Source organism: Scomber scombrus, chromosome 8 (assembly GCF_963691925.1).
Source record: "Scomber scombrus chromosome 8, fScoSco1.1, whole genome shotgun sequence".
NCBI lineage: Eukaryota > Metazoa > Chordata > Actinopteri > Scombriformes > Scombridae > Scomber > Scomber scombrus.
The window spans coordinates 17,747,161-17,761,601 of NC_084977.1; the positions used below are offsets into that span (position 1 = coordinate 17,747,161).

Sequence of the window (14,441 nt, forward strand, 5' to 3'; positions counted from 1 at the left end):
CTGAAATGTTTGCTTCCAGTCACTCTCATCATGTGGGGGCTCCTTCTCTGCTGCCTTGTGGGCATCTCTAGTAAGTTTTTACTGATTCATCCATATTATTTTAATACATGTATCAGAATCAACACTTCTAATCTTTGAATTTCAGTTTAAGATGATGTGCAAATTACCTAATAATGTTTCTGGAGCATTTTAAATGTATTTCACTGTTCAACAAGATACTTTTTAATATGGGTATTTAAAAATGTAATCAATTGTGAATAATAGGTCAAATATAATTTAAGTATGACAAAGAGAGACTTTCAGAGGTCAGGGATTATTTATGGGTCATTGATGAAATTTTACCTGTGCTATCAACCTGTTTGTGTTGTTTGTGTATTTATGAGGACATTTGTTTTCTTTTTTGGATAAAAGTTTAGGTTGTAATATATTGTAATCCCTTAGATCGTTTGAACCATAAATAACTAGCTTAACTGACTTAAAATTGGTGTGCTTAGCTCATAGTCTTTGGAGAGTAAAGGGTGCCTATCACTTCTTTAATGATTTATCAATCATTTATCTTACTGTTACTATTACAATATATTATATGATATATTTGGTAAATCCATATTTTTGCTGGTACAATCACATGCACCATATTGAGTAGATCTTATTAATTTTCTGACCATTTGTCTCTTGAGGATGGTTGTTCGTATTTATGTGCATGCATGTGTAGAATATTTTTATGGAGCTGCAGCACATGATGAGGTCACCGTGGCTTTTTTGCTGATGTGCATTATAAAAGAAGTGAGATCCATAAATAAACCAAATTTTGTTTTATTTTTATTCTTTCAGCATGTCAAAGTTTCCATTATGGTGAGTCTTTTTATCTTGATCAAAAACGCAAACTAACTTTTTAAAAATGTTTTCTATAAAGAAAAACTTCAAATGACATTTCTATTTCTTACGACACATTGCAGAGCTCAGATTGAATCCTAAGAAAACCTACGAGTACAAATATGAGGGAGAGGTTAACTTTGGACTTGGCATGCCAAACCTCGCTGAGTCTGGGGTGAAAATGACATGCAAGGTCAAGATTGATGGTGTGTCTGCACAGACCTTCATTCTTCTTGTAAGAGTAACAGTAAAGGATAACAAAAACTTTACTGACAATATGTTCATTTTTATGTTTGGTTCACACAGTGCTTCATTTGTCATTTATCATTTATTAACATCCTTATTTAATAACATATCAGAAATAAGTTCCAAGTCAGTTTAAAAAACTGCTTTTGAAAAGTTGTATAGGATTTGAAGCCTCTAATCTCTAAACAATGTATACTGGTAAACTTTTTAGATTCTTTATGAACTTGTTGACATTTTTTTACAACTGATTGCAGACTGTGTAACATTGTGTCCATCTGTGTCCATCCACACACAAACGTTCACCTAACAGGGCCTATTTTGTCATATTACAACAATAAGCAGATTCTGCATACAAACACTCTTGAAACATTGCAATTATAGTAGAGTAAACACAAACAATCAAATGAAATACCACAGACAAACATCAGTCGCTGTCCACTTCGGTTAGCTTACAAATTTCACCTGTGTTTCATCTGACATTTAAGTAGAGAACGAGTCAGTTTTCTCTACAGGCACATGACCAAAAAGCTAATTTCATTCTCTGGATCAAAGGTTTCAGATCTGGCCTTCGAGGAGTTCAACGGTTTTCCAGGGAAAAATGGCTTTAATGCCTCCCCAAAGCTCACACAGCGCATTGCTGCCCAGCTAGTCAAACCCTTTATGTTTGACTACGCCAGTGGACACGTCGGTGACATCCACGCCTCTGCTGAGGTTTCTGACACTGTTGTCAACATCGTGAGAGGAATACTGGACTTTTTCCAAGTAACAGTCAAGACCACACAGAGAATCTATGAGCTTGAGGAGGTGAGAGTTAAGTCCCCAATGACAATGAACTGCTCTATTCTGCCATCGCCATTCATTCTATCCAGCATTACTGAGCATATAATAATGTAACAATGTTGTATTTTGTTGCAGGTTGGCATCCATGGCAAGTGCCACAGTAACTATGCTACAGAGGAAAATGTGAAAACAAATGACATGACCATCACTCAGGTTGTTGATGTTACTAACTGCAGGGAGAAAGCAGAAATCTACAGGGGAATGGCTACTGCTGTGCTCGACAAAGAATCCAAACAGGTCTGTTTATGTCACTGAAGATGCATCTGATTCCACAATTATAAATTAAGCAGACCAGAATGGGTTATATTTTTACTTGTGTCTTCCAATCCAGAGAGGGGAATCTGTCATTTCAACTGTGAGATATGTTTACACAGTCAAATCAACAGCAGAAGGAGGTCTCATTACCAGAGCTCATGGCCTGGAGCGACAGCACTTCAGTACCTTCAATGTTAAGGGTGGCAGTTTCAAGATGCAATCATTGTAAGACAGAAAAATATCTGCACATTAAGCCTGCGCATGCATGGTGTCTGTCTGCTATACAAATTGACTGCTTTAAATAACTTCTCCTGCAGGAAGGAAATGGTGCTGCTCAGTGTGAGTGACACAGCCAGAGCTGTCATGTTTGGGCCAATGGAAAGTAAGGGCAACCTTATTTACAAGTTTGTAAATGCAGGAGCTAATGTCCCCATTATGATGCAGAACCTGGAAGACCCCGTACCAAAGGTAATGATACATGCATTACCAATGATGGTAAAGCATATAAATGTTTAAATATTTCCAGAAAGATGCAGGAAGATGGAAATAAGCACAAAGCTGTATTCTCTTGTTTCTCATTACAGGCTAGTGAGTTGATCAAGCAACTGGCTCAAGCTAATAGTTACCAAATTGACAGTGCAACAACTGAAGATACTGTAAAGCTGTATCAGCTCCTGAGAGTGATGCCTTATGAAGGATTAGAAACCATGTGGAAGGAGTTTGCTGGAAATGAAGAGCACAGGTTGAGTATTTAGTAATCATATGGTGAGGGGAGTAGCTACTGAACCCATTTTGCCCAGTTGAATAATAAATAATAAAGTTCTCATTGATTCAATTCTTCACCATACCAAGAATATAACATTAGATTTAGATGCTGAATATCACAATTATAAGACATTTTAGAAGCCATTTTTATTTCCTCTTTTTTTGATGGTTCTCTAACAGGAGTCAATGTTGGTTGCTCTGTGAGGCTGTAAACAGTCATGCTTTGAGCTTACCATGAGTTTACCATGTTCACCATCTTACTTTAGCTTGTTAGCACTAGATCAAATAGCAGCTGAGACTGATGGGAATGTCATTAGTTTCGCAGGTATTTGGTCATAAATCAAAGAATAGGACAAATTAAAATTGTGTGTCAATAACTGTCATATAAAATAATTTCACTCAATACCGCTAACGTCAGTCTCATGCTGGCACTAGAGAAAAGTCAGACTCTGGGGATTCACATCATAGGATTCATCATCTGAGAGACATCAGTTTCTAAAACAAAGTTAGTTGCCAATCCATCCTAACAGTTGCTGAATTATTTCAATCTGGACTGACTGCTGAACAACTAATACTGCCACCCATAAAAGCATTTGTATCTGCTAGCATGGCTACAAATGGCACATTAGCAGCCTTACGAGGTTTCTTGGGGGCCTTGAAATGGAATATGTTTAAATGCAATTTAATTTTCAGTTAAGAAAATGCAGTGAGTTTCACACAGTGCAGGGGTAGTGGATGTATGTACAAGTTTTACCTAAAATGTGATCTTTCACCAACCATAACCCAGAAAGATATTATTCAGAAGAAGTACATTCATTCAGCACCAAGAACACTGTAGTGAGGGTTTAAAGTAAGTAACTGAAGAGTATCTTCCTCATTTAGTTCAGGGATGGATTCAGTCTGGCCGGTTACCATTGATGAATGATTTATTATCATGTGAGGTATGATGACAGACAGGTGATGGCTGAAAGACTGCTTTCCTTGTTCATTAGCATTAAGCCAGTCACTGACACCTTGTAACTTATATTGTACAAGTGCAATTAAAAGCATGGTATGTAACTGCTAAATTTCCTCTCTTTTTCCACCCATATCAGACGATGGTTTTTGGACATGATTGTTGAGGTCACTGATGCCAGAATCCTGAAATTCCTGGAAATGAGGTTCCAGGCTGCAGATGTGTCTGCAAATGAAGCGCTGGAGACTCTTGTGCTGTCTATTAACCATCTCCAGCCTATTCCAGAGCTGGTTGAAATGGCTAAAGTAAGTTCACGAAAAAGAAGGAAATGTCCCATGCACACTAAAAGCCTTTGTCCAGATCATATCAAAATGTCTTTGTCTCTCTTTCCCAGATGTTCCTGAATATGCCCTTTACTAAATCTAATATCTACCTGTGGAATACTGTGGTACTTTCCTATGGCTCTCTGGTGTATAAGCATTGCACCTATTATACACCATGTCCAGTAACTGCTGTTCAGGTATTCAAACTAATAAAAATCATAATTTTCTTCATTATATAAGTCATTCCAAACAGAAACAACATCACTAACCATACATTCATATGTTATGTGGTAAGAGCTTAACTTTGTGAACCAACACTGACTTTCTTCTCTTGGCTGGAGAGTGATGTCTCTTAAAAAAATCTAAAAGTAAAATTGTAATAATAGTGAGTAAAAGCTGACTGTATATTTGTTAAACATCTGTATTTAGCCGCTGTTGGACATGGCAATGAATGGTCTGAGGAACGGGAACGAGGCAGACATGGTTCTCGCTCTGAAAGCACTGGGGAATGCAGGTCATCCAGGCAGCATTAAAACCATCATGCGCTTCCTCCCCGGAGTAGCTGCCACCCCTGTGAATCTCTCACCTAGTGTACTGAGTGCTGCTGTGCAGTCTATGAGACTCATCGCTGCCAGAGACCCTCACAGTGTAAGTTCGCCATATGACATACAGGAAGAATATAGGACTTTTTACATGCTTAGACATCACAGCTATATGCTAGGTATTTATATAAAACATGTTTATGGTAATTGTATGCCTCCATTTTTTTAATGAGGAAAAATTCTGAGAAACTATGTATTTACACAAAGCAGTATAAGATCACAAATCATGAAAAGCATAATTCATTTTTTCATTGTAATAGGTAAGAATACTTTAAAAAATAATAACACATAATCTTTACATAATAGCTGCTTTTCAAAGTTCACTGTGCTAGAATAGAGCAAAGATTACCTCAGCAGCGGATGGTTTTTACATTTCAGCGATGGCCACTGGTTCCTCGACGCCTTACCATGACGTTACTTCTACTTTCAGGTCCAAGACATCACCATGAGTCTGTTCCTGAAGAAGGACCTTCCCACTGAGATACGCATGTTGGCCTTTATGATCCTGTTTAATGCTAAGCCATCAATGGCTCTGGTGTCCACAGTGACGACACATCTGCAAGAGGAAAAAGACCTGCATGTTGTTAGTTTTGCATTCTCTTATTTGAGAAGCTTTGCTAGATCCAGTACACCAGACAATCACTTCCTGTGAGTATAATGAGGCAAAAACAATAAGCTGGTGAATAATGTTTAATATTTCACATATCTAGTTTTTAACAGCTCTTAATAAATGTCTTTGTTGTGGTTTAAACAACAGCTCTACTGCCTGTAATGTAGCTGTTAAAATGCTGGCCCCTAAGTTTGGCCGTCTCAGCTATCACTACAGCAAAGGACTGCGCATGGACTGGTTTAATGGTATGTTCAAATACAGCAGTGAATATAGGTGAACCAGTTCCCTGTTTTTATTCTTCTATAACAATTTACTACTTTCCCAATGCAGATGATTTCCTAATTGGCACGGCAACTGAAGTTTTCATGCTAAAAAGTGCTACAAACATCTTTCCGACTGAAATCATGATGAAAGGAAAGTTTTATTTCATTGGTAGAATTCTGCAGCTACTAGAGGTACTGTGTGATACATCCTATTTGAACTTTCATTGAAGCTAAATGCATCTTCTCAGTCATGAATAGTAATCTTCTTCTCCTTTCATGTTAAAGTTGGGTATCCATGCTGAAGGAATTAAGGAGCTGTTTGGCTCTGGCATCCCTGGATTTAAAGGAGATCTGAGTTACAGTGACTTTCAGGCTATTTTCAGTGTGGTGAGTGTAAAACTGAGACTTAAAGGGAAAAAAAGTCACAATTATACTGTGATGTGTCCAGAGCTTATTTGTTTGGGTGACTTGTACGCTGTGTCTTTTTCAGCTTAAAAACTGGCAAATTCTGCCCAATGATAAGCCTGTCCTTTCTGCCTACGTACGCGCCTCTGGACAAGAGTGGTTCCTTGCAAATATCAACAAGGATTTCATTAAGAACATCATCGGGGTGAAACAATAATTGCACAAAACTATATTATCAATGATCCATTTGTGTCAAAGCCAGTTCAGCTTTTAAAAAGGATCCTATTGTTCACAAAGCCAATAACATGTTCTCTCATTATCTTACTTGCAGGGTGCCAGTCCTTCTGCAGGGAAAGGAAGCCCTCTGTGGGATGCAATTGAGAATTTACAGAGGGGCATTTCATGGCATAAGACTAAACCCTACTTAATCTTTGAGGTTCGCTACTTCCAGGCTACCACCCTGGGTCTCCCACTGGAGATCAGCAAATACTATGAAACAGTCAACGGGATCACTGTTAATGGTGAGGAGCCAAATTTGATGCCTAGAGCCTATGACTTCCATGAAAATTCAAATCAGTGTTGAATTTTAAATTATTTGTTCAATTTGATCCACCATTGAATGTGTGTGTGTGTGTGTGTGTGTGTGTGTGTGTGTGTGTGTGTGTGTGTGTGTGTGTGTGTGTGTGTGTGTGTGTGTGTGTGTGTGTGTGTGTGTGTGTGTGTGTGTGTGTGAATTTCAGCCAAAGCTGCAGTAAATCCACCAATAACAGATCGTCTTGGACAACTCTTGAATTCTGAAATTTCACTGGAGACTGATGGTTTTATTGGGTAATTATATTTAAAATTGTTACAAATTTTAAAATATACATTTCCAGTAGGGGTGGGAATCGCTCTGCACCTCATGATTCGATTAAAATCCGATTCAGAGGACTACGAATCGATTCTAAAACAATTATTAATGCATCTCAACGCATCACATCCTCATTTTTCTTTAATGAGCAGCTAATTTTTCATCAATTGATACAAGAAGTCAGATAAATATTATTTATTTTAGAATGTGTCAACATTCAACAAGCATGTTAAACATAAACGTCTTCACATTAAAATAAGTAGACCAAAATAAGTAAATAGTGTAGACCTAGTAGGGGTGAAGCTCACCTGCCTGTATGAGAGTAACAAACTGAGGGCGGAGTGCAGCTGTTTGTTATCATGTCTCCAGCAGTGCAGAACAGCCTCTCTGCTGCACTGTTAGCTCCGGGACAGACATCACTGTCCAACACACTGAACAGCTGCAGGGTTGTTGTGATGAGACGGGTGAGACAGACTGAGCACTGAGTTATTTTCTTCACCTCAGAGTTTTCGTTGTTTCATGCTGCAGTGTGTGTTGGCAGCTGCTCTGTTAGCTGCTCCGCTAACTTTAGCATTAGCTTAGTGACGGCGTTGAAAGTTCACAGTAAACTTCACAATAGCTTCACAAAGGTAATTCTTTTGTAATCCAATCAAAAAATGCTGCAGTCGCTACTTTTTTAGTTTAAACTACAGATAAACTCCTGCGTGTGCACTCTTTAAGACTGTCCGGCTGCTGCGCTGCCCTCACAAGTTTGGTTCCGTCTTTGTCGTCCATCAACATCAAGTTATTAACTAATGTTTAAATAATCGATTCTTGACTTTTGTTGATCGATGCAGAGTCGTCCACGTCCGCATTGCGATGCATCGTATAATCAAGATATTTCCCCACCCCTAATTCCAGTATGTTTAGTAATTATTACAACAACCAAGATGCTTGGTGTTGCCTATGGCATCATTTCAACGTTGCCACATTACAACTAAATTATACATTTCTGTCTTTAGTTTTACAAAGGATTTTTGGCTTTTCTATGGGATCAACACTGAGCTGTTCCAGTGTGGTTCTGAGTTTAAGAGCAAAATGCCCATTGCTATCCCATGGAAGTTTGCCGCCAAGATTAATGTCCGAGAAAGGAAATTTGAACTTGACTTCCCACCATGCCAAAAAGAGTTTGAACTCCTTTCACTCAGGTATGTTCATGAGTGTGTAAAAATACAGATTCAAAAGTCATGGTTATATGTGTATTCTTTAAGTTTAATATATGCTATTACTGTGCAGCAAGTATGCCAAGTTTAAGAAATCTACCATTTATTTTCAACCAACAGCTCCAATGTGTATGCAGTCTCTAGGAACATTGAAGAGCTAGCTTTGGCTAAAATGACCCCAATTATTCCCAATGCTCGTGACTCCAATGATGAAGTTGTCCGCATGGGTCCCTCAGTTGTGAGGCCTGAGTCAGAAGAGGTACAATCAGCAGCTCTAGCTGCTCACTGTTGAAGTTCAACAAATGAATATTTACTGAGATTTACTGAGCTCAAACCTGATCTTTGTTACGTTTGCACTCAAGCAGATCCAGACACCAAACACTTGGCATCCAAGAACCAACATGTGCACTGAGAGTAACATTTATGGAGTAGGACTGTGTGTGGAATCTGAATTAAAGAGAGAGTATTACCATGAGGAATACCCCCTGTACTATTTCCTGGGATACACCAACGTGGCAATCAAAGTTGTCCCAGGTATACACAACAAGTCTATTACACCATACAATTGCAATCCAAAACAACATCACAATCTATGGGCAGCTCAAATTATCCAATGCTACGCAATGTGGTTTTTGCTGACAGTCATTATCTTTCCTCTATGAATACTGCTGCTGCATTTTGCACTTTTGACATGACAACTAACTATTAACCATGAACAGACATTTTAAGGCCCTTTAAATATGTAGCTGCTGGCTGTAGATTGTGTTTATGTATGAAAAGCCACTGACTGTATATATTCATTTCCATTGGTTTGAACTCTCTGACCTGACAACACTGCAGCACAAGGAGACAGCATATGCTGTTTTTCCCTGTCAAAGTCATTCTAATTCTTTTTTTCTTTTGAAACTCTTACACCAGGCTGACAAGCAGTGTTCACCAGCCTCTCTGAAGGTTTCAAGAGTGTTATATCCCTGACAGCAAACACAGCATTGATGATGGTTGCAGCTGGGTGTGGTCAGAAATGTGCTTTGTTGCACCTCTAACCCACCTTACAGTGCACTGATATACCATACAGTATATTTCTACATCACTGTAGCAAGGCAAGATGTCATTGGCAGTCAGCAACAGCTAGATTTTCAAGGGGTGTAAAGCTAAATTTTTAGTATTCACAATTTTTGGTTTGACTCAATCATCAGTTTAAAATCATTTCATGATATAAAGTCAAACCAAAACAATCCTTTAAGTCTCCCCAAAAACATCTTTAGCCTTCAAATGACAGTTGCATTGCTGTTGTACTGACATGTTTTAGGTTGTTCATGCTATTGTGTCTACCCCTATACATTCGTTTTTTAAACCTTTTTGCTAACATAGATGTGCACTTTTATTAGCCCGGGCAATCAAAGCTGTTGACAAAATCCACTTTGAGATTAATGCCGGCCCGAGCAGACATCCAGCGGGTCAACTCCTTGAGACGCTGAAGAGGCTTTCCAAGGTATTTGGATACAATAGCAATGTTATTATCTCAGCACCTGTTCTGGCATTTTATCCATTCAAATTCTCCTGTTTCGTAATGGTGCTTACAGGAAGCCATCCGGCGCGTGCGTCTGTCTTCTGATTCAACATCAAGCGTCAGAGGATCTCATCACAGCCATCATGACAACATAATGGAAGTATGCTAAACATACTCCACCGAGAGTGACCCAAAATTAGTTTAGCTTCATGACACAAGAAATGTATACTGTGTAACCTCATCATGGTTTTGTTTAACTGTGCTAAGGATTCATGATGAACAAAATAATTTAAATAATTCAAATGATCTATGTTTAAACTGCAGCTACTTGTGTGGACAGTATATTGTACCATAATAAGACACATTTTGCTACAACTGCTTGTTCCTTCATCCTAATTGGCTCCTACACTCCAGACTTTCACTGTCCACTATGCCCCAGTAGTTTTTACATAATCACAGAAGCACTTTCACTTGAGTATTGCTATGAATTCCACGCCTGACATAAGATAATCATGAAGCACACAAACCCATTAGACTCTAATGGACTGCTCTCTATTTAATTCCTCAGGGCTTTTACTCAACACCTGAAGCTGCGTTCAACATCAAAGCGCTTGTCATGAGTGGCAACCAGAAGCCTGAGGGTTATGATGCGGCCGTCTACTATACGCCCGAAGCAAACATTCAGAACGCCCAACTGATTGTGTCCCAGGTTGGAGAAGACACCAACTGGAAGATGTGCGTCGACACCATTGTGAATGGTCGTGCTGAGGCGAAGGTAGATATAGAATACACATGACGGGGATCCTTTTTATTAAGTTAAGTGTATAAAATATCAGGACTTAAAATAATAACTAATTGTATGTCTTTATTATTGTTTACCAACAATTTTCCATAAAAAAAGACTAAAATAAGTAGCAATTGTAACCTACTTCCAAGTTTTATGAGCATGCTTTATTCCTTTCCACTAAAGAACTCAGTTGTTGTCAGTGGACACACCGTTGAATAAGAAAGTGTGTCTAGACTATGGACTGGTTCTGTACATAAAGAGCTGTACAATTCCATTGGGAAACTTGTTTCGTAATTAGAATTCATTTAGACAGTAGTTTATTCTATAACAAATACGTGACAGCATTTTCAATCTCTGAAGAGTAAAATTTCCATGCAGACATTATTGAGCATGCTTGGAGATGTGATTACACTGCCCTACTTCTTTTACAAGCTGTGAGGAATAAAACTTACTGGCCATGTTCATCATACTTAAGATGTAATACAAATATGTAACTGCAATGCAATGTTAAATCTATGTGTGTTTTTGATATGTGTTGAGCGAGAGCTGTGGAAACACAGAGTATACTTGTTTGTAGGATTAATTCATTGTTGCTTTTGGTCTCTTGGTAGAATTTGTTGATAATATAAGGATAAAAGTTCATTTAAAAATGTTTTAAAAACAACCATTGACATATAAACATACGACAGACAAATTAACTGCCACACCAAAGTCACAAAGTCAGTTTCACATCTCTCAAGTATAATGTGTGAAGATTAAATCTACACATACATCTCTATGTAGGTTTTATGTGTGCTTGACATGTGAGTGCTATGAAAATCTGTATAATCACTATTTTTAAATTAACAGCTGATCATATGATATTTTGAATGTGACATCCATGTCATTTTAACCAACTAAAAGCAGTTTAAATGAGAAAAAGAGAAGCTGCTCCCTTAATTTTTAGCACAATGTTCTTTGCTAATGAGAAAGAAAGGGGCGAGATAAAAGATTCAGTAACACATTTGTTGTCATTAGAGCTCAGGAAATATGTGCATTTTGCCCTTTTTTAACAATCACACCCTTTCTTGTACAAGACACAGCTTTGCAACACTAGCAGGCTGTAGTGACAAAAAACTGTAAAAAATATGACTGCTGATACAGATCCATTAAAATATGCACATATCAGCCCCAATACTGCTACTGATCTGCTTAGGACACCTCTAGGTTACAAATGTTGATATGGAGCCCTATAAATACGATTTGCTGTCTACAAATACTCATCATCATACAAGAAGTCCTTTTAAGATACTTTTATCGTTTTGAATAATACATATCAAGGCCACAACCAAGTCTCTTTTTTGTAAAGATTCCCTTTATGATTGCTCTCTTGTGTTTGGTCTAGGCACACTTCAGATGGGGTGCTGAATGTCAGTCCTACGAAATGTCAATGAGAGCTGCGACTGCACATCTGCCTGGTTCTAGGCCAACACTCAAGGCCAAGGTACACTGGACTAGGATCCCAGAAACCATGGCAGAGATTGGCAGAAGGTGAGCCTCAGTTGTAGAAAAAAAATAAACAGATTGTATCGAGGGAGATAAAAGATGAGGAGATAAAGGATGATGATCTGGAGAAGAAGGTGAAGGGTGACTTCCATTTACATTTTTAAGAGACCTACTTCGTTTTACCGAGCATGGTAGAAACATTTTCTGTGTTTTTTATAATGTATGTATAATCGTATGTGTTGTTAAGGGGTTTTTTATCTTTCCCAGAACTGAAAGCTACATCCCAGGCATGGCTTTCCTTCTCGGTTTCTACCAGCAACATGAGAGAAATGCTAAGCAGGAGATTTCTGCATCAGTTGTTGCTGCCTCAGCAGACAGTGTTGATATGAAGATTATATTCCCAGAGGTGTGGAGGAAATATTAACTTCATTTTTATGCAAAACTTCTAAATCCTTGTACTCCATGTAACTAATGTTGACTGAAGTATTTACACAGATGTATCTTTTTTTTATGTCTTCTCATTAGTATACAGTCTACCGCCAGGCTATTCCAGTTCCCCTGCCACCTGCCAATTTTGAGGAATTTCAACATGACACCAGAAACACAACAGTAAAGAGCTTTGGACATGCATAAAAAACATGTGAGCTTCATAAACCAGTTTGATTAAGCTTAACTGAATGTTCAAAAAAATTGTAGTGTGTGTGTGTGTGTGTGTGTGTGTGTGTGTGTGTGTGTGTGTGTGTGTGTGTGTGTGTGTGTGTGTGTGTGTGTGTGTGTGTGTGTGTGTGTGTGTGTGTGTGTCCGTGCGTGCGTGCGTGCGTGCGTGGCAGCGGATTGTTTTGACATATTTTTGTTCAAAGCAGAGGATCAAAAACAAGCAAAGAGCTATGCCATTTTTGCTTGCTTTCTAAAATATGTTCTATGTTGCAGAAAAACAACAAAGCCCAGTTTGGGAACCACTGTGATAATGCTGCAACCAAAATCTCACCACCATGATGAATGCGAGGATCATAAAAGATGTATCAGTAATCCCTCAGATGTCACCAGTTTGGAAATTACCAGTAAAGGTCCTGATTTATTCATTTAAGAGCATGTTAATATTTGAACAACCTCCTTTGAAGTATAATACTTAATACTGTGTCAATTCATGCTTATATCCCAAAATACTGCATGTTCTAAAACTGGGTTTACCAAAAACTGTTTGAGCAAGTTTTTGTTTTGTTTTTTATTAGGATTCTGTCACTTTATCCAAACACTGTTGAAAATCCATATATTCTATGATTAAACATTTAGAGCAAACTGTTGTTTTATTTTACTTCACAATAATGAATCTGCGCCATGCTCAGTTTCTGCCGGTATTCATAAATGTGCACTCAAAAATGGAGCTGTATCATACAGTAGACGAAATACATATTACACTGATTGAGATATAGTCTGAACTCAATGATAATTATTCTACAGTATTGTTGCACAGTAATCAGCATCAGCAGCACTGATGAAATCCCTGGAAATCCTTGAAAACTTGATTCAGATCAAGTCATGAAATCTGGTGCTTTAAAGTAAGAGTGACAGGCTTGTCTGATGCAAACTTTGCTTTTTGTTTTTTGTTAAAGAAACACATTTATATAACATCATATTTTGCCAAATGTAATTTTCCACTTAATATGTAAGAGATGGAGTAGAAACTGCACATAACACAATCTGGGTTTGTCTATTCTGCCATCCAATTTGGCGAGTAAATGTTAACAGGTCTTGTTATATCCCATTTGATTGTCACAATACTGGATGTTGCAGTTGTATTTTAAATTCAGTAAACTGGAAGATAAATGTCCTTTTGGGAGGGTTTCTACTGAAAGAGATTGATGTTTGCAAGGTCTGTATGACCTGCTCTGTTTGGTCAACTGACCCAACAGGACTGTTTGCAGACATCAGTACACAATGTCACCGACCATGCCCTTAAGTGCAAGTTCACTGCCTCCACCACACAAAGCACCCCGTGCCCTTTGGTTAAAAATTAAACAAAAAAGGTCCAACACTTTATGGAATACTGGTTTACATAATTTAACACTGAGATATTTTAGTATCTAAAAATAGAGATATGTTGTGAATGGATAAATGATTTTATGGACGTTAATTGGCTCTTGCAAACTGAGCTTGGCCAAAATGGGATGTGTCACTAGCCAAAGATAATGATTGCATCCTAACCAAAGACTGCTTGTCCTAACTACTTCTGGCTCCAAATCTCCTGCCTTCACTGATTTAGCCAGATGGTGTTGAATTGCAGAGAAAAGACATCGCCATCAAAGGCTGAACAGGATGTGCACAATTACAGTGGCACCATTATGTTCCATTTACATCTCTAATATCCTGCAGGCTTTGAAGTGCCAGTTGACAGGATGATTGCAAATCTGTTATGCATTACATCAAGATCTACATCACCTCCTATAATCTAGGAGATCAGGACACCCTG

At 38.2% G+C, this 14,441-nt stretch overlaps 1 protein-coding gene across 4 annotated transcripts; it reads left to right on the forward strand.

Annotated features, from left to right (window-relative positions):
* The first annotated feature begins 30 nt into the window (after positions 1-30).
* vtg3 (vitellogenin 3, phosvitinless) lies at positions 31-12,611 on the forward strand. 4 transcript variants are annotated; one of them, XM_062423621.1, is made up of 27 exons: positions 31-70; positions 832-852; positions 957-1,108; positions 1,672-1,923; positions 2,035-2,196; positions 2,291-2,439; positions 2,532-2,682; positions 2,799-2,956; positions 4,074-4,239; positions 4,329-4,454; positions 4,687-4,905; positions 5,290-5,507; positions 5,617-5,714; positions 5,800-5,924; positions 6,018-6,119; positions 6,223-6,342; positions 6,469-6,658; positions 6,878-6,965; positions 7,989-8,174; positions 8,310-8,448; positions 8,552-8,723; positions 9,578-9,681; positions 9,773-9,859; positions 10,268-10,474; positions 11,871-12,016; positions 12,239-12,377; positions 12,497-12,611. In XM_062423621.1, the coding sequence occupies exons 1-27, from the start codon at positions 31-33 to the stop codon at positions 12,602-12,604; spliced, it is 3,825 nt and encodes a 1,274-aa protein (XP_062279605.1). In that variant the 3' UTR covers positions 12,605-12,611. The 4 variants fall into 4 exon arrangements, with proteins under 4 accessions (XP_062279605.1, XP_062279606.1, XP_062279607.1 ...); XM_062423622.1 differs by having other exon boundaries at positions 8,555-8,723; XM_062423623.1 differs by having other exon boundaries at positions 8,310-8,406.
* Positions 12,612-14,441: the final 1,830 nt, after the last annotated feature.